The sequence below is a fragment of the Barbus barbus genome (genome assembly GCF_936440315.1).
Source record: "Barbus barbus genome assembly, chromosome: 6".
In the NCBI taxonomy this organism is placed as follows: Eukaryota; Metazoa; Chordata; class Actinopteri; order Cypriniformes; family Cyprinidae; genus Barbus; species Barbus barbus.
This window is the reverse complement of record NC_136734.1, coordinates 32,994,006-33,018,956: the sequence shown is the minus strand read 5'-3', so window position 1 is coordinate 33,018,956 and position 24,951 is coordinate 32,994,006. Positions and strand designations below refer to the sequence as shown.

The 24,951-nt window shown below is 36.8% G+C and overlaps 3 protein-coding genes across 5 annotated transcripts; all 3 read left to right on the top strand.

The window, feature by feature from the left end:
• Positions 1 to 246: 246 nt before the first annotated feature.
• entpd2a.1 (ectonucleoside triphosphate diphosphohydrolase 2a, tandem duplicate 1) lies at positions 247 to 8,880 on the top strand. The gene is made up of 9 exons (XM_079418764.1): positions 247 to 504; positions 4,178 to 4,295; positions 5,089 to 5,239; positions 5,613 to 5,772; positions 5,873 to 6,100; positions 6,209 to 6,472; positions 6,783 to 6,902; positions 7,184 to 7,318; positions 8,097 to 8,880. The coding sequence occupies exons 1-9, from the start codon at positions 376 to 378 to the stop codon at positions 8,298 to 8,300; spliced, it is 1,509 nt and encodes a 502-aa protein (XP_079274890.1). The 5' UTR covers positions 247 to 375; the 3' UTR covers positions 8,301 to 8,880.
• A 776-nt stretch (positions 8,881 to 9,656) lies between these two features.
• On the top strand, positions 9,657 to 13,450 carry LOC306871151 (ectonucleoside triphosphate diphosphohydrolase 2-like). Of its 3 annotated transcripts, none has more exons than XM_079418872.1 (9): positions 9,657 to 9,876; positions 10,303 to 10,420; positions 10,515 to 10,665; positions 10,878 to 11,037; positions 11,145 to 11,372; positions 11,473 to 11,736; positions 12,158 to 12,277; positions 12,481 to 12,615; positions 12,697 to 13,444. In XM_079418872.1, the coding sequence occupies exons 1-9, from the start codon at positions 9,769 to 9,771 to the stop codon at positions 12,730 to 12,732; spliced, it is 1,320 nt and encodes a 439-aa protein (XP_079274998.1). In that variant the 5' UTR covers positions 9,657 to 9,768; the 3' UTR covers positions 12,733 to 13,444. The 3 variants fall into 3 exon arrangements, with proteins under 3 accessions (XP_079274998.1, XP_079274996.1, XP_079274997.1); XM_079418870.1 differs by having other exon boundaries at positions 9,671 to 9,876; positions 12,690 to 13,450; XM_079418871.1 differs by having other exon boundaries at positions 9,700 to 9,876; positions 10,269 to 10,420; positions 12,690 to 13,450.
• A 182-nt stretch (positions 13,451 to 13,632) lies between these two features.
• On the top strand, positions 13,633 to 24,203 carry LOC306871802 (negative elongation factor B-like). The gene is made up of 13 exons (XM_079419970.1): positions 13,633 to 13,897; positions 15,110 to 15,270; positions 15,353 to 15,452; positions 15,656 to 15,886; positions 16,491 to 16,676; positions 16,968 to 17,080; positions 17,173 to 17,275; positions 20,203 to 20,298; positions 20,392 to 20,534; positions 20,619 to 20,725; positions 20,810 to 20,951; positions 21,069 to 21,177; positions 23,136 to 24,203. Exons 1-13 carry the CDS (start codon positions 13,796 to 13,798, stop codon positions 23,292 to 23,294), a joined length of 1,752 nt encoding a protein of 583 aa, XP_079276096.1. The 5' UTR covers positions 13,633 to 13,795; the 3' UTR covers positions 23,295 to 24,203.
• Positions 24,204 to 24,951: the final 748 nt, after the last annotated feature.

Sequence of the window (24,951 nt, the reverse complement as noted above, 5' to 3'; positions counted from 1 at the left end):
TGGGCAGTAGCCTACTCTTTAATGTTTCATAGCTTTCAAAAATAAACTAATTCTGGGAAATCACTGGAGTAAAGGTATAGAAAAACACTATATAAATATGAAAAAAACTCAGTCTATTCAGAAGCATATGACAGGGGTCAAATAAACACTCAACAGTGACTTCAGATTAGTCAAGTAGTATATAAAGCATCTGATTTATTGGACAATGAACGCAGTCTAACAGCGAGAACCTGTTGTGCCACGGACACATGACAAGGAACAATGTAACTTGTGCCATGCCCACTTGGGTTTGCCTGTTTGCCGCTGTATTTAACACACGTGACAATAGTACCTGGCTTGTAAACGAATGTCGTCGCAGTCATTTGTCTTGTGTGGATGGCATCCATGGGTAACCAACAGCAATGCCAGATCATTACCGCGACTGCGGCTCTGTTTCTCGCAGTCTGTGGCATTCTTCTGCTCGTCGTACCCACTGAAGACGTCAAAGAGCCGCCAGAGTTTATGGTAATGCTATTTTTCTCATTCGTGCCACACAGGCTACAAATCCGAAAGAGGCGAAGGGAACATTTCACAATCTCGCGACGTTTCGCTGAGCGCGTTATAAGATCCTGAGAACAAATAAGCATCTTATCTGTAAGATAATAACGAGCGCCTCCTCTGCATGTTTCACCTGCCTTGTCTTGTTCAAGGTGAGGTGTTATTTTGTACAGCTCAAAAGTCTGTCTAGTTTGGACCATTGGAGAAACCATGGAGATTCTCTCTTAGATTGAAAACTGCAGAAGTAAAAAAAAAAGCCTTTTCTCTCAGCCCAGTTGGGTGATTTCTTTTTCTTTTAATATAGCTAGCATATATATATATGTATATGTGTTATTTTTTAACCTAGTCAAAATAATCCAACTGCAGTTTGATTGAGATGACTTGCATAATGCATAATGAAAAAAAATGATTTCAATTGTTAAAAACAGTTATCTGTTTTTGCAAATGAACTCTTGGACCAGTGTTGGTGACCCTGCTGAATATCTGAAGTTGTTCACATCAAAGCAATATGCTTTCTGAGATACTAAATGAATGCATTTAGACATCACCACCAGTGTGAATTTGGGTCACATTTAAGCCATTGTGTGTGAAATGGAGAGAGGTAACAGATTCCAACAGCCTATAATGCTGCCTTGTCGGATTTGGTGACCATGTTGTAAATCTGCAGATATTCACATCAGAGCAATACGCTTTCTGGGAAATAAAATAAGTTTAGACATCAGCTCTGATGAACTATAGGTCACAGTTTTTTTGCACAAGACTACCACTCTCCTAAATGTAAACTTTATGAAACAACTGAATTGAATCACAAAATTAACCAAATATCAGTTGTTTAAATTTAAGTTTATATCAATTTGTTTAATTCACTTTTTTCTAAAACACACACAAAAAAAAGTTCAAAGTTGTCCAATTTGGTGTATGTTCCTGCTGCCATATCTATGCCATTTCAGATTAGCATGGCCAGGCTGGTTTTTGGAACATCATCTACATCAGCTCAGAGCTAATGACCATAAATCTTTGACATGGTTCATGTTACCTCATAATAGAGTGCAGTTTAATGATCATAATCCATCAGGACAGTTTTAAAAGTGTCCCAGTGCTTAAAATAGACCCTCGCAAATACTGAAATACATCATTGCATACTTTTTGTAAATGACCATCCAGTTATCATTTGAAGACAACAATAAAAGTTTAGTGCAGGTTATTTATATTCCTTACAGAAGCTTATGTTTAATAATATTTTCCATGTTCTTGTCAGTTAGATATTGAAGTTAGTTCATAACTATATAATGTCGTCATACAAATGATAAAGTGTTCAGAATGACAAAAGCTCTTACAACAATAATATTTCATGAAAAATAATAATTCTAGTTGCCTTTGCCTGCATGACCATGCAATGCAATTTTACCTGATGGCACACTTGCCAAACTAAATTTAGATATTTTTTTTTATCTAATAGTAGAGGGTAAACTATATTTCTCCAGCTGTGCTCTCTTTTTGATTTACGTAGTCTTAAACACATAAAAGCTTTTGTTCATATTGGCTGGATCCCATTGTTTGTATTTCCCAGCCATTTTGATTTAATGCTTTAATCTTTTTTCCTTCTTAGTAACATGGACAGTGAGTCATTGTGCCTTTGAAGATTCTGAGATCTGGGATTTTTTCATATAGTATTTGTACCAGTATGTACCTCGTACACACCCATTACTGTTAAATTACTTAACAGTCCTTCAGCATATTTTTTCAATTCCGTTTAGCTGTCTGGGTAACGTAATTTCTTGAAGACAGTAAAACGACTTTCTACACAGGTGACTGATGGTACAATCTGAGCAGAGTCACACTGACATAGAAAGGCAAACTTGAACATGTTATGAGTTGCCTATTGAACTTAAAAGAGCAACTAGACACTGTTATTATACTAAGCTAAAATGGCTGTATGCAAACTGTAGGCAAAGTCTGGAGGGCAAGATAATATGTACTTTGAAGAGATTATCATGGTTTGCATGAATGAATAAAGTTCAGGCAATGTCTTGCCCAAAATACACAATCCTTTTGGAAATGTACTGCAGGTGTGTGTGATAAAAGGAAGGGATGAAAACGAGAGTCTGTGGCATATGTAAATGATGCTTGTTATTTCTTGATCTTTAGGTTGTTAAACATGTATTATAATCATTGAGCAAACATTTTACACTACTTCAAAGAAGTGTTTAAGAAAATCATATTCATATTTGCAAAGGCGGCTACAGAGGCTACAATTCATGTTCACTTGAATAATCAACATTACAATATGAATTATCTAAGGAGGAGGCCTGACCATTTAAAATTCAAAATAAATTAGTTTTTAAAGCAACCAGATGCATCTAGTAGAGTTGTAAATGGGACAGGTTCATTAGTCAGAAAACCTCAAGCATTTGTATCTAATACGTTTAAATTTCTCAGCAGTAAGTTACAAAATCATATTCTAGTCAAAGAGGAGATTTTTTAACAAGATGTTCAGCTCCTCAGTGAAAACTGTGTAATTCAGTTCCCACGTGTCTAATTCTCAAATACACACCCTGTTTTTAACAGCATGAGACCCAAATTACCTGGGGCGGGTTACACCAGCTATGTGCAAGTTATAACTTCTACTTAGTCGTAAATCGGTCCTACATTAGAATTGACAGACTACTAAATATGTGAGTTTTGCACCATTAAACTTAGTTGAAGTGTGACTCTGCATAGAATCCTCCATCCAGGAGTAAAGGCTGGAATCAAATGGCAAACTGATCAATCAATGATTAATAAACTCATGTCAGACTTCAATCATGTTGTTCAGTCCAGGTTTCAGTGCTAAAAATATAAATAAAAAAGATACATTTTCTGATTTTTTGACAATTAAAAAATGGCAATTTAAAATAGCCATTTAACCTATTTTAATATGTAACCCTGGACCACAAAACCAGTCATAAGGGTCCATTTTTGTACATCATCTGAAAGCTGAATAAATAAGCTTTCCATTGATCTGAGGGTGCAAATGAATCTAAATATTGAGAAAATCGCCTTTAAAGTTGTCAAAATTAAGTCCTTAGCAACATGTTAATAATCAAAAATTAAGTTTTGATATATTTACAGTAGGAAATTTACAAAATATGTTCTTGGACCATGATCTTTACTTAATGTCCTAATGATTTTTGGCATAAAAAAAATCTATTATTTTGACCCATACAATGTATTTTTGGCTATTGCTACAAATATACCCCAGCGACTTGAGACTAGTTTTGTGCTCCAGGGTCACACATATTTAAATTGTCATTTTTTTTTTTCTTCTGGCAAATCTGAATTTTCAGCAGCCATTATTCCAGTTTTCATAAATCCTTCATACATTTTTCCAAAATGCTGATTTGGTGGTCAAGAAACATTTCTTTTATTATCAATGTTGTACTGCAAAAAATTTTGTGCAAACTGTGATACATTTTTCAGGATATTTTTAAAAGAAAGTTCAAAAGAACAGCATGCATTTGAAATAGAAAAATGTGGTACCATTATAAATGTTTTATTGTCATTTTTTAATTTAATGTGTCCTTTTTTGCTGGATAAAAGCATTTGCATAATTGCAGTTTTTAGCCTTAGCCTCATTTGTTTCACTGTTGTTTGTTCTCAGTATGGAATCGTCCTGGATGCTGGATCATCTCATACGGACATGCTCATCTACAAATGGCCAGCAGACAAGCAGAACGGTACCGGCATAGTCAGTCAACACAGCGAGTGTCATGCAAAGGGTGAGTATTTAATGATAAATGGCTTATGATGTTCCTCATTTGAAAGTCTCTTGGATAAATATATCTGTTAAGAGACTAAATGCCAGACGATAAGACCGAAAGAAAAAGAACAGTCCAACAGGGATGTGAGACTGCTAAAACCTTGTGCAATACTGTAGCTTAAAATACATGGTTTTGTCTACATTTTATTTTTTTTAGAAACAAATAACTCAAATCGTTGTTTTAAATGCATCACACTTCTCAAAAGTCACTCACAGAACAGACATCACAAAATCCAATCGACAACTTCAAATGTTCATTATATGAATGTATTGTAATGAATTAGTTCTTGATATTTTTTCACTGCCTGAACATTTGCATTGAAGTTCATTTGGACTGAGATATGGCATTCTTAAGAAGAGTGCTGAATTGCAACACATTGTTGCCCGCTTCCTTTTTTTGTGGTGGTGCCTTAAGTTTGCCCTTTTACTATTTCATCACTTTGGCTTAGTCTGCCACTCTTCTTTAGGGATCTGACATTAACTGAATCAGGATCTTGAACTCCTAGTACCCCTCAAATATTGCTGAGTAGCAATGTTTTACGGAAACATCTGGAATAGTCACCCAAAAACATGTCTGGTTGCATTTTTGGTAGTCAAATATGTGTGGCATCCCGGGCACTGAAATAGGAACTGATAGTTCTTGCCCATGTATGCCCTTGCAGAGTTCATAATATATTTAGAGGAATTCTGTCATTCGTTTCATTTGTCTGATGACTTGACCTCTCTCTTCCTCTCTCACTTTCTCTAATCAGGAGGTGGGATCTCCAGTTATGCTGGTAACAGAGGAGGAGCAGCCCGTAGTCTTGAGGAATGCATGGAACAAGCCATGCAGGAGATCCCAAAGTCAAGACACAAACTCACCCCTTTGTATCTCGGGGCCACAGCAGGCATGAGACTACTGAAGTGAGTCAGAAAGCTCACCGCTTTGTGACGAAAGCTGCTTTTATAACCACAGATGACAAATTTATCATTATCCTATATAACTTACCTCTTATAACTTGCAGTACACACTACTGTTTGTTTGGGATCAGTAAAATTGTTATTTAAAAAAAAAAAACATTAATACTTTTGATCAGCAAAGATGCATAAAATTGGTCAAAAGTGACAGAAAAGACAGTTATAATGTTACAATTGGTTTAGTTTCGTGTAAATGCTGTTCTTTGAACTTTCTATCCATAAAATAATCCTGAAAAAGAGTATAGCGAGAGAGAGAGGAGATTATATTAAAAGTGGAATTTTCCAGAAATAAAAAATGCATTTGTGTCCTATCACGCAGTATTTCTAAACCCAAAGAGTCAGATGAGGTTTTGAAGGAAGTGGCAGATAAACTGAAGACCTACCCATTCAGCTTCAAAGGGGCCACCATCTTAAGTGGACAAGAGGAGGGAGCTTATGGATGGGTCACAGTCAACTACCTGCTTGAGAATTACATCAAGGTATATTGTTAGCCATACTGTGAATCTCACAACATCTCAGTGTCCTTTACTAAATCTGTTACTGGCCATTACCCTACATTTTTCTCTCTCATGTCTCTAGTATGGTTTTGTGGGTCAATGGCTGTCTCCAGGCAGAGACACGGTTGGTGCTCTAGACTTTGGTGGAGCTTCTACTCAGATCACCTTTGAAACTAAACAGATAGTGGAGAACAAGGACAATCTGAGGAAACTGCGGCTGTACGGACGAGACTATCAAATTTACACTCAGAGCTTTCTGTGTTATGGGAGAGATCAGGTGTTACTCAGACTGCTGGCAATTCTGATGAAGGTTAAGTGCAAACCTTTTGTCAAAATGATCATCAGACGAGCTGATTAACTGATTTGATCATATTTCTTTAGAGTATATCTTCTTATGTTTTCTCTTTATATCTTATAGACTCAGGGTTCAGACCGCTCAATAGTTCACCCCTGCTATCCTGCAGGTTACAGTGACTCCATAAAGCTGAGCAGTGTGTTTGATACTCCATGCAATAAAAGACAAACTCCTTATAAACCTGATGACGACCTGCAAATCAAAGGCACAGGAAACTACGGTCAATGCCTGGGAAATGTTTCTCTTCTCTTCTCTTTTAACAACTGTTCTTATTCCAGATGCTCTTTTGATGGAGTCTTCCAGCCCAACATTACTGGAAACGTTATGGTACGGGTTTCTAGAGTGCTTAATATGGAACATTTAAACCTTGTGCATTCAGTTGATTTAAAAAAATATATATTTTATCAACCAGCATAACATGCGATTTGTTCCTTCATCTCTCATGCCTTTGGCAACATTAATGTCTTTACTGGTGGGGGATGGTTATGTTAACATGCAAGCAGTTATTAAGTGAGACAGCTCAAAGCATTAAAATAAATCATGAATTCATTTTCTTGGCACTCAGTGTCATGATTACATGTGTCATTATTATGATTATGCAATCTCTCTCTCCATCACCATTCTTTCTCTGGCACAGGCATTTTCTGCATTTTTCTACACCCATTCCTTTCTTCAGGAAGCAACAGGCATCAGCATCACGTCCCCAGAACATTTAGAGGACGCTACCTCTGTTGTCTGCAACATGGGTTTTCAGGAGGTACCGCCACGCTGAGCTAATTTTGAGCCCTGCTATTCTGAGATGATGTTCCCCATATCTCAGCAATCGACCAGGGGTTGAGAGTCTCACGTTCTCAGATTAAGAGAACTTACTTTATCTTACATGAAGACGTTATTTTATATGTACACTGTGTATTGTCTTATTATTATCAAATGAAGCACTATTGAATATTTAAAAGATGACTTATTTATTTAGCCTACTTTTATTAAATGACTTAAAGATATTCCACTCAACTTTCTCTTTCATTCTCATTGCCCTAGATGACAAATAAGGTTCGGGGTCAGGAAAGCCGTTTGAAGGACTACTGCGCAGTCTCTGCCTTTGTGCAGGTGCTCCTGGTCAATGGATATGGCTTTGATTTTCTCTCCTTCCCGCACATCTCCTTCCAGAAGAAGGTAGTTAGACCTATTTGCAAAAACTGTCTCTATATACCTCCTTAATGCACGTTCCCTATTTATAGGCACACAAAATTTATTTTTGATATCACCAAGATCTCTAATTTTTTTAACCCCTTCCTTCCAAACATTTGTCACATAGAGAGCACTTTTCACTGTCATGTCAATTTTTCATGTATAAAATCAAGTATTATATTTCATTTTATTCTTAATTTTAAAAAGAATATTCATCATATCACAGGGCTAAAATGGATTGTAATAGCTTTTTGTGTTGATTTAAAGGAATAGTTCACCCAAAATTTGCTGAAAAGTTACTCACCCTCAGGCCATCCTAGAATTATTTTGTTTCTTCATCAGAACAGATTCGGAATAATTCAGCATTACATCACTTGCTCACCAATGGATCCTCTGCAGTGAATGGGTGCCGTCAGAATGAGATTTGTTATTAAAAACACACAGCTTTTCACTTCAGTGGATATTAATTGATGGGTTATTGTAATGCTTTTATCAGCTGTTTTTGAACTCTTATTGTGATGGTACCCAATCACTACAGAGGATGCATTGGTGAGCAAGTGAAGTGAAATGCTAAATTCCTCCATTCGTTCGGATGAAGAAAAAACTCATCTACATCTTGGATGGCCTGAGGGTGAGAAATGTTTTGAGGGTGAGTAGTATTTTCAGTAAATGTTTATTTTTGTGTGAACTTTTCCCTAAAGCTTGATGAATAAGTGGACCCCTCTAGGTCCAAAAAATGTTAACATGTTGCTTTGGTTTGCAGGCAGGGGACACATCTATTGGCTGGTCCCTTGGCTACATGCTAAGCCTAAGCAACCTGCTGCCTGCTGAAGATGTTTTACTGAGGAAATCACTGCGCTCAGGCGCCTGGAGTGCTCTGATCGTCCTCTTTTGCTTCCTTCTTATTGTGGCACTTTATTTTTTGTTGCGAGCCATCCGTAAGAAAGACACTGATAATGTAATTTAATTATGATAGTTATTTTGCTCCCTATGTACATTGTTATGCACTGCCCATAGCAGGAATGCTTCTGTTTACAGTACATTGAAAACAACATGGATGCACAAAATACTTTTTGTATCACATTTCATCAAACCTATCTCATTTCAATAAGCAATTTCTTATCAAGCTCATTTTATATAAATGATAATTTTAGAAGAGACTGTACAACAGGAGACTTAATTTTAGTAGTGTTAAATCTAATTCATCAAGGACAATCATCTTTTCATAATGTTGAATGTATGTTTATGTATACCATGCTGTGCCTTAATACCATATTTTGTATTCTTGTTTTGAAACTCTTTCCTAGATTTATTTGTGTTATGCAATGTTCTGTACTCCAAAGTCAAAAGCACTGAAAACATTCAAAATGGAACATCTTGAAAATGTAGCTATGCAAATAGAAGAATGTATTTAATTTTGAAATGGTATTGCATGCTTCTATTTCTGCTGAATCAGGAAAGCTTTTGTAATATTAAATAAGTTAAAGTGGTTACTAATCTTTCTGTATTTTATAGATATAATAAAAATCTGAATTTGTTTGGCCTTTAGTCCTTGTCTTGTCTTTGTATTAATGATGCTGATACACAGATTTTTGTCCAATTTAATGTTCTCAAGAATGAGAATGTCCCTCCACCTAACACCACCCACAACCTACTAACAAGCAGCCAATCATCTTCAAGTCTGATGTAACCGCAGACTATTGACTGTTTAAAAAGAAGATCCCTTAAATATATCTTGCCTAAATTTCAGAAATATGTCAACACACAGGACAGAATCTGTTTCCCCAAAACTTTTGGAATACAGTCAATAGCTATCCTATATGTGGCTCTCCATTTTTAAATCATTCCTACTGAATATGTTTGATTTATATGCATAGTGCTTTTCCAAATGCATATTGTCTATTGTTATTAATGAAGAACAACATGATTTTGTTTGCTCTAATGCCACCTAGTGTCAGATTGATGTCTGTTTGCATGCCTGAGAAGTTTTGTGTTTGTAGTTCACAGTCTGACCTCTAGACTTTTTAAGGCACAAAAACAGTGGTTTCTTTTGTTGATCCTTAAAAGTTTGCTTTAACTACTATGTAAATATATCTTGTTCCAGCACTGCACTACATACAACCAACCAACCAACTGTGTGGGCCATTTAAAAACCCTGATTGAGTTACCAAAGCTGAACATCAGCACACAGTTACAGGTTTAACACAATCAAAAAGTATAGAGTCAACAGTAAAAAGAAATCCACACTTTGACAGTCAGATGTTTCATATAAAGTTTGCAATAACTTGATACAGATTATATGGTTTGCATGCCCGAGCAGGTCAGACAGGTTGGTTTACTTAAGTGTTAACGTGTCGAAAGTCAGTATTCTACAACATCCTGGCTACAGTCGACTAGTCGATCAGCAAATGTTTTTTTGTTTACAGTAGATTAAAATGCAATTGCAAATATGTACCGCAATTGCAGCTCTGTTTATTTCATTGATAGGCATTCTTTTGCTCGTCATCAACACTGAAGACATCAAAGAACCAACACAGCTTATGGTAATGACACCTTTGTTGTTCATAAGTGAAATAGGCTACAAATCTGACGAAGATGACCCAAGGGAGTCCAGGCAGATAGCGTTTAATGGATTTGATTCTGTCGAGAGGAAGATGGATCTCTTTCTGGCATGTGGCAGGCAGCCATGAATCTCAACTGCCAACTTTAATGACAAACCGACTGGCTGCTTCTGATTCATGATTGCTGTTGCTCTTGCCATGAACAGATCAGAAACATTAAATAGATTCTTGTGAAACCTCTTATTAAATAAGAAAAAAATCTAATTGATTTGAAAGAACACTTAAGTTATATTTTCATGCACTTATTTTAGTTATAAAAAAATAGATGCAAAAAGTCTGTGATGAGTTTTTTTTTTTTTTTTTTTACCCTATAGCTTTGATTCTGGCTTCTGTTGTGTTTGTTCTCAGTATGGAATAGTCATGGATGCTGGATCCTCTCATACTTCTATGTTCATCTACAAATGGCCAGCAGACAAGCAGAACGGTACCGGCATAGTCAGTCAACACAGCGAGTGTCATGTGAAGGGTGAGTAAGTATAGTAATAAGGATAAGTTTCACACTTATCATTCATCTAAATTTTCAAATCTCTTTATTTATTATTTTTCTCTCTCCTACCCAGGAGGTGGGATCTCCAGTTATGCTGGTAACAGAGGAGGAGCAGCCCGTAGTCTTGAGGAATGCATGGAAAAAGCCATGCAGGAGATCCCAAAGTCAAGACACAAACTCACCCCTTTGTATCTCGGGGCCACAGCGGGCATGAGACTACTGAAGTGAGTCAGAAATGTCAGAAATATACAGTAATTCCTTTTAGAAGTTTATATTTAATATATATTAGATTTTTTTTATTTCCAACTTTTCTCAATGCCCACTGTTACAGCAAAACATTTCAAATCACATGTTTATTCTCTCTAAAGATTGTGCTGAATAGAGTGGAATGCTATGTAATGAATCACAGATAACGAATTTATGTTTTATCACGCAGTATTTCTAAACCCAAAGAGTCAGATGAGGTTTTGAAGGAAGTGGCAGATAAACTGAAGACCTACCCATTCAGCTTCAAAGGGGCCACCATCTTAAGTGGACAAGAGGAGGGAGCTTATGGATGGGTCACAGTCAACTACCTGCTTGAGAAATTTATTACGGTAAGGGCTGAAGTTCTGTTTTGATGCGCAAAGATAAATATTTCAGAGAATAAATACCACTTGATTTTATGTATACTCTCTCTCTTTCTTATCCTTTATTTCTCTAGTATGGTTTTGTGGGTCAATGGCTGTCTCCAGGCAGAGACACGGCTGGTGCGCTAGACTTGGGTGGAGCTTCTACTCAGATCACCTTTGAAACTAAACAGATAGTGGAGAACAAGGACAATCTGATGAAACTGCAGCTGTACGGACGAGACTATCAAATTTACACTCAGAGCTTTCTGTGTTATGGGAGAGATCAGGTGTTACTCAGACTGCTGGCAATTCTGATGAAGGTTAAGTGCAAACCTTTTGTCAAAATGATCATCAGACGAGCTGATTAACTGATTTGATTGTATAACTTCTGATGTTCTCTCTTTTTTATGTATCTTATAGACTCAGGGTTCAGACCGCTCAATAGTTCACCCCTGCTATCCTGCAGGTTACAGTGACTCCATAAAGCTGAGCAGTGTGTTTGATACTCCATGCAATAAAAGACAAACTCCTTATAAACCTGATGACGACCTGCAAATCAAAGGCACAGGAAACTACGGTCAATGCCTGGGAAATGTTTCTCGTCTCTTCTCTTTTAACAACTGTTCTTATTCCAGATGCTCTTTTGATGGAGTCTTCCAGCCCAACATTACTGGAAACTTTATGGTACGGTTTTCTAGAGTGCTTAATATGGAACATTTAAACCTTGTGCATTCGGTTCCATTATATTGTTTTAAATATGCTCTTATGAGATATTTGGTCTTGCATTCTTTCTGTAACGGAGATGAAATATTGTACTAAAATACTCTGACTTTACTCATGACGCTGCAACAACGCTACTGAATATATAGCATGAACAAGACAGCGCGATGAGTAGGCCTATACAATTATGAATGACTCTAATGAGCAAATCACAAACAAATAGTGCAGCCTGTAGTTTGATTCCCTATACTAATGACACTAATGAGTCAGCTCTTCTTAGTGAATCAAACACTGCTATCTGTTAATTGCTTTGCATCCCTAGATGCGCTGCATTGTTTTAATGTGATTAGGCCTACAGTAGCTAATTCCTCTTTATTTGGTGCAGGCGTTTTCTGCTTTTTTCTACACTCATTCATTCCTCCAGAAAGCTGCAGGCATCACCATCACGTCTCCAGCAAATTTAGAGGATGCCATCCGTGTTGTCTGCAACATGAGCTTTCAGGAGGTAAATCTAATTTTGAGCCCTGCAATTTTAAGTTGACTTGTCAGTAATTGACCAGAAAACATTTAAGAACATTCTGCAACAACCAATTAAGAGAACTTGCACTTTTCCTCTATGAAAAGATATGTAATATGTTTAAACTTAAATGTGATGAAATTTTAAATATTTCCCCAGGCAATATATCTTTCTACCTCCCTCTCTCTCAGATGCAGAATAAGTTTCCTGACGAGGGAAACCATTTGAGGGATTATTGTGCAGATTCCATCCTTCTGCAGGTGCTCCTGGTCAATGGATATGGCTTCAGTGATCTCTCCTTCACACACATCTCCTTTCGGGAGAAAGTAAGGCCTCAGTTTTACGTTATAGTTATCATATCCTTGTCAAGCAAATGTCAGCTTGTTACTTTACTTTGCAGGCTGAAGATACTTCTGTCGGCTGGTCTCTTGGCTACATGCTAAGATTAAGCAACTTGCTGCCTGCTGAAAATGTGCTTGTGAAAAAAACACTGCGCCCAGATGCCTGGCGTGCTGCTGTCTTCCTCTTCTCAGTCATTCTTATTGCGGCTATAGTTTTTCTGCTGCGAGCCTACCAAAAGAATGCCACTAAATTATGTTGTTGATCATAATGCACTTTTTCTGTTTTTAAGGGTTAAGCTATATTGCAGTAGCCTATATGGAAAAGTATAAACTTTTGTATTGCCTTTTTTTTTTTTTAAATGTCAGTTGTTCATGTGTCAATGTATACCACTGCAAAATTGATGTGGAATTCATTAAATTGACATTAAATAATATGTAAAGACCTCTTTAGAAAAATAGAACCAGCACACTAACATTTCAGAAATCCTATCTGGTCTATAGCCTTGCGTCCACTTCTGAATAACTTTGGTGAATATGGAAATTTAGAACAAGGATATATTTCTTTTTTTTAGCCACTCACTGTTGCATAAACCTCTTAGTTTCTGATCCTCAATCAGCTGAACAGAACAGTCTATTGATTGTTGTGTGTGGGCCAACAGTTCATGACGTCTTTGTACTACACACAGTACTTGCTTATTTCTTTATTATGAACTTGTGACTTTTTATTTGATATTTTGTTTTCTTTTATTTTGTCCAAGAGTCAGAATTTTATTAAACTCTGGAATTGTTATAATAAAGACAAGTGTATTATTTCAACTGTAATGTTGACTTTTTTTTTTTTAACAAATCATTTAAATCACAGATGTTCTGTAGAATCTCTTAATACTGCTTTTCAGTGATAAGGGCATTTTAGTATTCACATGTACAACGCTATAATGTTGAATTGTGGGAACTTCAGGAGCCCAGCTAGGAACATTTCTTAGGCGGAACCTTTCACGAAGTATCAGAAACAAGGGTCTGTTGACGAGGTTGCACAGTTAGGAAGTGTGCGAATATAGATAACAACGAACATTGCAAATCTAGCCCACATTTGTTGTATTTCTGCTGTCAGTACATTGCATTTCATTTCGTTTTGATGCAGCTAAAATAGTGACAGCCACTCAAAATGTTCGCTGGGTTACCGGAGCTGGGAATATCTAATGGAGAAGACCTGAAAGAAACACTCACTAACTGTACAGAACCCCTGAAAGCCATCGACCAGTTCCAGGTTAGAGCTTAATGCACTTACACATGCACCTCTTTCTCTGAAACAGTCACAGTCTTTAAATGTCTTGCATTAGGCTTTATTTCGCTCGCATGCAGCAGTCATCTTCATTGATTATAATGGGAGGAGGGATCTTGCAGTGTGACTAGTGCCTAATGAATAGAGTGCAATTGTATTAAATGTGCAGTCAAATCTTAAACGTATATTTAAAAAAACTGTTCTTGCAGATAATAGTATTGATGAAATATTTTTTTAAAATGTACTTGCGGTACACGTTACTGACTCCTAACACACTTAAGCACAAGTTATTTGTAATATGTTACCTTGACCACAAATAAGAGTCATAAGGGTAAATTTTTCAAAATTGAGACTTATGCATTATCTGAAAGATGAATAAATAAGCTTTCCATAGCTGTATGGTTTGTTAGGATAGGACAATATTTGGCTGAGATGCAACTATTTGAAAATCTGGAATCTGAGGGTGCCAAAAATTAAAAAAATATTGAGAAAATCGCCTTTAATGTTGTCCAAATGAAGTTCTTAGCAATGCATATTACTAATCAACAATTAAGTTTTGATATATTTACAGTATGAAATTTACAAAATATCTTCATCGAACATTATCTTTACTTAATATTATAATGATTTTTGGCATAAAAGAAAAATCAATCATTTTGACCCATACAATGTATTTTTGTGCAACTTAAGACTGGTTTTGTGCTCCAGGGTGACATATTGTCAAATTAAAAGTTTTACTTTAAAGTACATTTTAAATATTTTGTATCTTTGTACACTTAGTTCGATGTGTAGTTTAACATAATGCACATGTAATGTGGTGATTATAATTTAATTAAGTGTAGTGTGTTATTTGGTATTATATTTAAAGTTAACATTTAAAATGTGTTAAATTGCAACTTCATCATTACAAATGTGTAATTACAAATATGTTGTAATTTATATGAAAATATATTTTATTTTGCCATAAATGCCTGTCAGTACATTCAACAGTTCACTTAAACTGTATTTCACAGACGCTAACAGTAATTAGGGATATTAAAAAAAATCTACTTGTTGCAGTTGCATTGCAATTAAGTGTCTGAAAACATATATTCAAGTATATTCTTTAAAAGCATATTATTTCCATAAATAGTACCTTTCTAAAAAGTATGTTCATGTTGTGTTGTGTTTTTAACACAACTGTATTGTCATTCACAGATGGAAAATGGCATATTGTTGCCAACCCTACAGTCTGCATTGCCTTTCCTGGACCTTCACGGGACTCCACGGCTGGAGTTTCATCAGTCAGTCTTTGATGAACTTCGAGAAAAGCTGATGGAGCGTGTTGCCACCATTGCAGAGGGCAAGGATGAGGACAGGTGGTTTTTTTGTTTTGTTTTATACAGCAAATCATTATCAGCAGATGAAAATCCTACTAATGCATCCCCTAAATTCACACAGATATGTAAAGCTAGAAGAACTTCTTGAGAAAAGCTTCCCATTGGTGAAGATGCCATCCATACAGCCCATTGTCATGCGAGTGCTGAAACATCTGCCAAAGGTTTGAATGTGTTCTGTGCAATGACTTATTACTAAAGTGGTTGGGTGTGAGATATATTTCAAGGTAGCACAGTGTACAACCTTATTTTGCAGATTTCAGCCTTAGGTGTGCAATCTATTTTTGTTGTTTCATAAGTTATTGTTATAGTTATCATAACAGTGCTTTCAATATAACAGTGACATTCTGTTTGCACTCTCATGCAGGTACCGGAGAAGAAGCTGAAGCAGGTAATGGCTGATAAAGAGCTGTATAAAGTCTGCGCAGTGGAGGTGAAACGGCAGATTTGGCAAGACAATCAGGCTCTTTTCGGGGACGAGGTGTCTCCTCTATTGAAACAGTATATTGTGGAGAAGGAGGCGGCTCTTTTCAGCAGTGACCTCTCCATCCTTCACAACTTTTTCAGCCCTTCACCCAAAACACGGCGACAGGGTGAGGTAAGTGGCAGATGTTTTACTTACAATATTGTAATTAATAAAATAATTTTTTAATGTTGAAATGTTCACTTGTAACTGTAAGCTGATCAATTAGATATAGTGTCTAGATTCTAGTATGTTTATGCTAAAGCATAATGGGCCAGTCTAATTTGGACTGTTTAGATCATTAATCTTATCACTTAATTTGGAAACGGTGTCAGTATTAATGTACTGTTTCTTTAATGAAATTCTAAAACATTAAAACAATTAAAACATTCCCCAAAAAAAACTAAATTTCAAGCAATACTGTGCATGCCTAAAAAATGAAGATTTTAAGAGTAATTTTGAATGTGAATAGCATAAGTAAATCTTGTAATGTTATATCAATGTTGTCATAAATTCATGTTAGCGTTAATCTTAAATTCTTCTACTTTTAATGTACTAATGTCAGTTTTAATGCATTGTTAGCATGATAGTAATTTAGTGTTAATGTAATGTTGTGTCAATGGTATTGTAAGGTTGGTTAATGTTATTTTTATGTATTTATTCTGTTATTTTTGGTGATTGTTGAGCAAAAATCAGCTCTGTCCACACTGTGATTTTTGTCTTGTTTTTCTTTTGTCAGGTGGTGTTGAAGCTGACTCAGATGATTGGGAAGAATGTGAAGCTCTATGATATGGTACTACAGTTCCTGCGGACGCTGTTCCTGCGCACACGGAACGTTCACTACTGCACCCTGCGAGCTGAGCTGCTCATGTCCCTCCATGACCTCGACATCAGCGAGATCTGTTCAGTTGACCCCTGTCACAAGGTATGGAACCAGTTTCCCATCTGTTTTCAACTGCAACTTTGTGATTATTAAACACCATTTGTAGGGGACTTCTATTTATTATGTTTGTATAAAAGAGCCTAAATAACTGTTGCAAAATGGTACAAGAACTGAACTCTTTCTGAAAGTCAGATGACCTCAAAGCAATGTTTTTGTTGTTTATAAATTAAAACAATTATAAACGGTTTGGAACTATTGCAGAGTGTGACCACATTCAAACAGACTGCACCCAATAATACAAAATACTTATCTCTCCTCTTATCATTTTGGTAGTTTTCTTGGTGTTTGGATGCCTGCATCAGGGAAAAGTTTGTGGATGCTAAACGGGCCCGAGAGTTACAAGGTTTCCTGGATGGGGTGAAGAAAGGGCAGGAACAAGTGTTAGGGTACTAGATTCACAATATCCATACAGACACGAGGTAACATAGCATACCCTTAAAAAATTAAAAATGTAACATTCTCTGTCTCTTTCTCACAGTGACCTGTCTATGATCCTCTGTGACCCATTTGCCTGTAACACACTAGTGTTGAGTACCGTGAGGAACCTTCAGGAGCTATTGAGCCAGGACACCCTGCCCAGAGTAAGAACTAAACTGGTTTTAGATTATAGTAGACATCTTTTGTTTTGTTATTGTTTACTAAAACTATTAAAAGTAGTTTTTGGTAATTAAGGATGTAATGATACACCAGTTGAAAATTGATATTAAAAAAAATATGCAACGATTAAAATCGGTTGAGATGTTATATTAATCTCAATACAGTTGGGGTGGTTGTTTATATGAATGTATCTCTGAGGGGAACTGACTGTCTTCAGAAAAGTTTAGATGACATTTCCTTTTCATTTTGCATCTGTATAATACATATTAAAATGCTGTTTATAAGAGCAGCGCTGCTTTGTTTACAGCGGTAATGTAGGAAACACTATATTTCTGCTGTTCCATAAGCGCCACCTGCTGTTAGAGAGTGAATTTGTGTTCTCAAGTTCAAGCTGAGCTTTATTGTCATTCCGCTACATGTGGGGACATACAGTGGAACGAAATGTCGTGTCTCGCAGGACCACGGTGCTACATAAATACAGACATACAACAATGAAGTAAAAAACACTATAAACCTATACACTACTAACCTACTGACAGATTTAACTATAAGTATACTATATATAAGTATTTACCCTATACAAACTAAAAGAATAAAGGATAAAAAATACAACTATACGAATGCTTCACATAAATATTACCCTATACAAACTAAAAAAATAGAAGATAAAAAAATACAAACTATACGAATGCTTCACAAATACTGTACATGTGCAAAGAGAGACATTTGAGTCAGCAGCTGGTTGGGGAACAGTGCAGGATGATTTGTAGTGCATGAGCATGTAAACATACATATATTGCTGAGTCTTTTGTGAGATTGTGCACACGCAGCAGTGTGTGTAAGTGTCCATAGTGCACATAGTGTAAGGTGTAAGTGTCCATAGTGCACATAGTGTAAAGTGTAAGTGTCCATAGTGCACATAGTGTAAGGTGTAAGTGTCCATAGTGCACATAGTGTAAAGTGTAAGTGTCCATAGTGCACATAGAGGAGAGTGACCATAGTGTAAAGAAAAATAAGGAAAAAAAAAAAAAAAAAAACAGTTTTTACATACAGTTTTTCTTTGGTGTGGTAAGGTTTGGGGTGGGGGGTGGTCCATGTTCAGGAGGTAGGGGTTTGCATGGGGTTTCAGAGGGGGGCGGGGTGGTTTGAGTTCAGGGCTCTCACAGCCTGGGGGAAAAGGCTGTTGAGCAGTCTGGCGGAGCGGGCTCTGATGCTCCGGTACCGTCTTCCTGATGGTAGGAGCTGGAAGAGACTGTGGGAGGGATGGGTGGAGTCCTTCACGATGCTGTTGGTTTTGCTGGAGCATCGTGTAAGGAAGATGTCCTGTGGCGGGGGCTTGTAGTCAGTGATGGTCTGAATGGCTTGCCACAGGCTCCGTGTGTCTCTGCTGTCTGTGAAGTGGTTGTTGATTTTTTGGGCATATGACCGTTTTGCTTTTTTGATGCCACAGGACAGATTGGCTCTTGCTGTTTTGAGGGCTGCTTTATCTCCTGATCTGAATGCTTCATTTCTGGTCTTTAGCAGCCCACGAACCTCTGCTGTCATCCATGGCTTCTGGTTTGCACGTGTGGTGATGGTCTTGGTGACTGTCACATCATCAGTGCACTTTTTGATGTAAGCAGTCACAGTTTCAGTGTACTCATTCAGGTCTGTGTGGTTGTTGTAGGTGGCTGCCTCTTTAAACATGTTCCAGTCTGTGTCCTGGAAGCAGTCCTGCAGTGCTGAGGTGGCATTGTCTGGCCATACTGTGATCTGCTTTTGAACCGGTTTGGTGAGTTTGAGAAGTGGTCTATATGCTGGGATTAGCATAACAGTGATGTGGTCGGAGTACCCGAGGTGGGGGCGGGGTTCAGCCTTGTAAGAGTTCTTAGTGGTCGTGTAAACAAAGTCCAGTGTGTTGTTTCCCCTTGTTGCAAAGTTCACATGTCTTTAAGTTTGCGTGGTTGAAGTCACCGGCTATGATGAAAAAGCCGTCGGGGTTTTTTGTTTGTTGTTCACTGATGGCGCTATACAGTTCACGAAGCGCGTCCTTAGCGTTTGCACACGGGGGGATGTAAACCGCAACGATAACAATGGCCGTGAACTCCCGCGGCAGATAGAGTTCAGCCCATCTCATTCAGCCCATCTGCTGTTTCTGTTCAGATGTTTTATGTAGTACAGTTTCACAAAGCTAAACTTTGTTTTGCTTCAGTTTTGGAAATTATACAACCTTATTTAAATCCAAAACTGCTCATGCTACATGTATGCACAGCATAGACAAACCCTTAGTTTGTTTATATTAAGAGATTTCTTTTATTTGCATTATTAATTTGATTTTGGATTTATTTTAAAATCTATAGAACTCTATTAAAATCAATTTCACAAAGAAATGTGTTGCAGTTTGTCAAAGCAATAATAAAAGGGCACCTTTTCATTTATAACTTGCCTTAAATCTCATTTTGTTAAAAAATCGTCAGAAAATTGTATCGCAGAATCCGTATCGTATCGCATTGTGAGTTGAAATTAGAAATTATATTCTCTTGGCAACTAACAACAAGTTCAAGTACTAAAATTGATAAACCAAAATCATTTTATATTATATTTTAAGTGATTTATTTGTTATCTTTTATAATATATTACTAATATTAATATCTTATTCATCTATTTATTTTCTACATTGCCTTGGGCTTGTTTTTTTGCAAATTCAAATGTAGAGTAAATTCCATAAAGATGTTATGCAGGACTGAAATAGAAATAAATGATGTCTAAATAGAAATATATAAAAAAAACAAAGCACACAAAATCTTTTAAACCTAATCTGAAAATATAAAATTAAAAGTTAATTTGAAATATCAACACAATAGTATAGAAATAATACTAAAATAAAATGCTAATATTTCATGCTATGAAATCACTTTGTGTTCATGAACAGGACAGCCCTGACCTTCTCCTTCTGCTGCGGATGCTTTCTCTTGGCCAGGGTGCCTGGGATATGATCGACAGCCAGGTTTTTAAAGAGCCCCGAATGGTAAGATTAACTCTAGGCATTCTTCAACAAATCATAACCTAACATTTTAAATGGGTTGTACAATTACTCAAGGCTGGTCTTGTTTACCATCAGGATTTGGAGGTGGTAACACGCTTTCTGCCTGCCATGATGTCAATAGTGGTGGATGATTACACGTTCACTGTGGAGCAGAAACTGCCGAGTGAGGAGAAAACCTCTCTGACGTACCCCGCCATGCTGCCTGAAACCTTCTCCAGGTATCTGCACCAAGGATGCTCCTCAGCTCAATATTTTCAGCAAACGCTGTTTTCTAAAATGGATAGTGTTTTTGTCTTGTCCAGGTATATACAGGAAAACAGGGTGGCGTGTGAGATTGGTCTTTATTATGTGCTTCATATCGCCAAGCAGAGGAATAAAAATGCTTTACAGCGGCTTCTGCCTGCACTGGGTGAGACTCCTGTCAGAGACTTTGGATTAATGGATCCATTAGTCAAAGCCTCACTGATCACTTTGTGTGTGTGTGTTTGTGCAGTTGATACCTACAACGACATGGCATTTGGAGACATCTTTCTCCATCTTCTCACTGGTCATCTGACTCTGCTTTCTGATGAATTTGGATCAGAGGAGTTCTGTACTGCAGTCTTTGATAACTTCCTCCTCACATCTTTCTCTAGGTCTGTATTACCTTTTTAACAGTCTTGAAAAAAAATTCATCAGTAAGATAAAAATCAAGGTTAATACTGTGGCTCAGTTCACTGCAGTTCTAGAATGTTTTTCACTCTCATTTGCAGTAAGGAGAATGTTCACCGACACTGTCTTCGTTTGCTGAATCATCTCCATCAGAAGGTGCTGGCGTCCTACTTGGAAACCTTAATGAAGACGCTTGAACCACCAAAACAGGTATTAAAACAGGAAACAGAATGAATGTGAATTTGCATAAGTAATGCCTAAATAACTATAACTGCTGATTAACATTGTCCAATGTTAATGCAAAAGTGGCTGTCCACTTTTTCAGTGGCCTTAGTCCTGGGAAAAAACATTCCCATTCATTTTTCCCATAGGGATTATAAAAAATAATATACAGACTTTAAAAAAAGTTTAAGAGTTATAAGACATGGACCAAACCAACCAGATATGAGCAGATTTACAACACTACAAACTTTTATTGTACATAGAAAATGATGGATGTTGGACACTGCAGCTGAATACAAATATCTAAAACATTAGGTGAAATAATGTAGGCTGTAGGGTGATGCTTTTTCAATGGAAGCGTATACCATTGATTAACCATCAGAAGTAGTAATCAGTAGTGTTAAAGGTGCACTAAGTGATTTTTCCCAAACGATGTTGATATTTGAAAGCACCAAAACAAATACGCCCATACCTCAACAGGACCTCGCCCTTATTTTGAAATCTCTGCCCCACACGTACGTACACAACCGTGGCAACAACAATCGCGGAAACAAGTGAAGATGACACAAACATATTCAAACAAAAGCCAACACGGATAAGTTGTGTGAAACGAAGCAAAATTAAGGTTACTCGCCTATCAAGAAGAAACAAACAACGCAACCTCGGCGAGCGATTTGAGCCCTTCCCGCTCCTTGAGTTCTCTCCACCGCTGGAAAGCTGCTCCGATATTTACGTGGGTCCTACCGCTTGCCTGATCGTAACTCTTCTTTTTAATGTTTTGTTTCTCTGATATTTTCCTCTTTTTTTTTTTTTTTATCTGCCATCTCTCTCTATCTGTAGTTGATCTGCTAATATCTGTCCAGTGCACTCAAACTGAGTGCTCTCTTCTTTCTGTCATTACAAGACATGCCCCCTTACTGCTGACTGGCTACAAGTGTGTTTTGGGACTCGGTCCGATGCTGTGGTCAAAAGCGTTTTTTCAAAAATCGCTTTGTGCACCTTTAAATAATTCGATTTTGATTAATGATTACCATTTTTTTTCATTGAAACAACATGAACTGGTGACTCATTCATAAAACCAGATTAAAGGAACACTCCACTTTTTTTGGAAATAGGCTCATTTTACAACTCCCCTAGAGTTAAACAGTTGAGTTTTATCGTTTTTGAATCCATTCAGCCGATCTCCGGGTCTGGCGGTAGCACTTTTAGCTTAGCTTATCATAGATCATTGAATTGTATTAGACCATTAGCATCTCGCTCAAAAATTACCAAAGAGTTTAGATAATTTTCCTATTTAAAGCTTAACTCTTCTGTAGTTACATCATGTACTAAGAGTAAAAGTAGTCCCCAGCTAGGTAACTAGTTATGCTATAGCTGGGTACTACTTTCAGGCGCTGCGTAATATCATTGCGCCTGCTGCACCCATGGTACGGCAGCAAAGTTCCTTGATTATTACGCCGGAATGAGAGTATAGTTCCTAGCCATATCTGCCTAGAAAATAGCTACTTTTCATTTTCCGTCAGTCTTAGTACACAATATAACTACAGGAGAGTCAAGCTTTAAATAGGAAAAATATTGAAACTCTTTGGTTGTTTTTGAGCGAGATGCTAATGGTTTTAATCCAATTCAATTATCAATGCTAATCTAAGCTAAAAGTACTACCGCCAAACCTGGAGATTGGCTGAATGGATTAAAAAATGGTAAAACTCAAATGTTTAACTCTTGGGGAGTTGTAAAATGAGCCTATTTTCAAAAAAAGTGGAGTGTTCCTTTAAGAAAGTAAATAGTGTCAGTTTTGCTTTAATGTTGACTTTAAAGGTCACTAGATGGCACCTCGTCCACTTCTCTTCACGGATGATAAAAGTATTCTCTGTTCCTCTTTTTACTGTTTCTCTATAAAATGCTGACATTTTATAAAGTAACCACGTTAATTCATGCTATTACAGAGCAGTGAGTCAGTGAAGGAGCTGTACACTCTGTTGAAGGAGAAGCTCGAAGCTTCTAAGAAAAGCCCCCCGGAACCAGAGGAAGCCCCTTCTCTGGATCTCGGCCTTCACCCTGTTACTGTGCCCTCAACCCCCTCCACCCCCACAACCCCTCTTTGAGAGAGACTGGACGACCCAGCCACTAGAGAGCTGCAACATAAAGTCATAAAGACTGACCTGAATGTGTGTAAAATCCAACAGTGCTGGTTATGAATTTTGTTGCTTTTCTTCTTTTTTTTCTTTTATAAGGGTAATTTTAAAAGCCTTTTCCATTTTGCAATTTTGTTGGCTCAGCTCTATTTCCATTTATATGCTTCTTTTAAGAAAATGTAGTCTTGTTTCATAGTTGTATGAGTTCAAATATAGTCTATTATGTACAGCATTTCATGGTTAAGTATGTTTTGCTTTGGATTGTGTCAGTGACAAGCCCTAGTGTAAATAAAATAATTGGTAAAAAGTTTACAGTCCTCGAGTGTTTAAATGCATTAAATTTAACTGATGTTTTTTGCCCAACACTGTGTCCAAGCCAGACATAAAGGCTAAAAGACACAACACAATCAATCGCAGATCACTGCCATTCAGATGATTGGCAGCCTCTCTTTCTGCAAGCAAACTGTTGTCTTTCACCTGCAACCAAATATAAAAGGACAAAGTATTATTATTATAAAAATAATGATTAAAACCCTTTAACAATAGGCAAAATACATACTCAGTAATTGATACATTGTCAAGTATTGGACTTTTTTTTACAAAGAGTTTTTAAGGTCTAAGATGAATTATCTGTTGTTGCTTTCATTATGGTTGTTAAAATAATATGGCTATAAAAGTAGGGCGGGGGAGTGATTTCCTGCTCTAGAAGTGTCATGAATATTTGTACAGTTTTTAAAAATGATATAAAAAGTCATGGGAAATTTCTACAGTTGAGTTATGCTTAGCACTTACTTTATCGGCTTTTTTGTGTAATTATTTAATATGTATGTTTGAAAATCTTAATAAAAAAAAAGCTTTCCATCCTTAATATAATCTTGGAAAATTATGAAATTGTCTCTCTAATGTATGCTAGGTTTCTTCAATAAGTAATATTTCCCCCATTGGATCTATAAGACACTACAGGCAAAGCCATTAGTTTTTGCATGCTCTAGTCAGTTTTGAGACTTTGGGCTATTTTGCTTCCATAACATAAACTTCCACTTCTGACTAGTGGAAGAAAAATTCTAAAGTACACATTTAAGTATTTATTACACATTACCTATTTGTGTCTGGATATTTCAATTCCAATACATATCTTTTCACTGCAGTAGAATACACATTCCTATAGATCTTCTTTACATAGATGTTTGTTCAAAAAACTTTCATACATGACGTTTTATTCCTAAAAATTTATTATTTCATTTATTTACTGACTGACTTGTTGGCAGCATTTTTTCTGATTCATGGAGTGATAAAACGAAATAAATTTAAAATCAAAATTGCTTTTGTAAAAAAGTATGTCCGCAATATATAAGCAACATTTTAAACCTGGCTTCATCCAATGTTTAGATTTCTGTTCTATGCAAATGAGAGTTCTCTGTGCTGCTGTCTCCACCTAGTGTCTTGTAATGAGATCCTGGCTCAGTGAATGGCCTTCTGTCTGGTGTCTGGTGTGTTATATACAGCAGCTCAGAGTAATCTGACAGATGCACCATATAGTCCCTCCTAGCTGAGCTTCTCTAGTGGTTCCGATTTATTTATGTCATTGTCAGTTGCTATCAATTGTGTAGCTTATAATCAACCAACC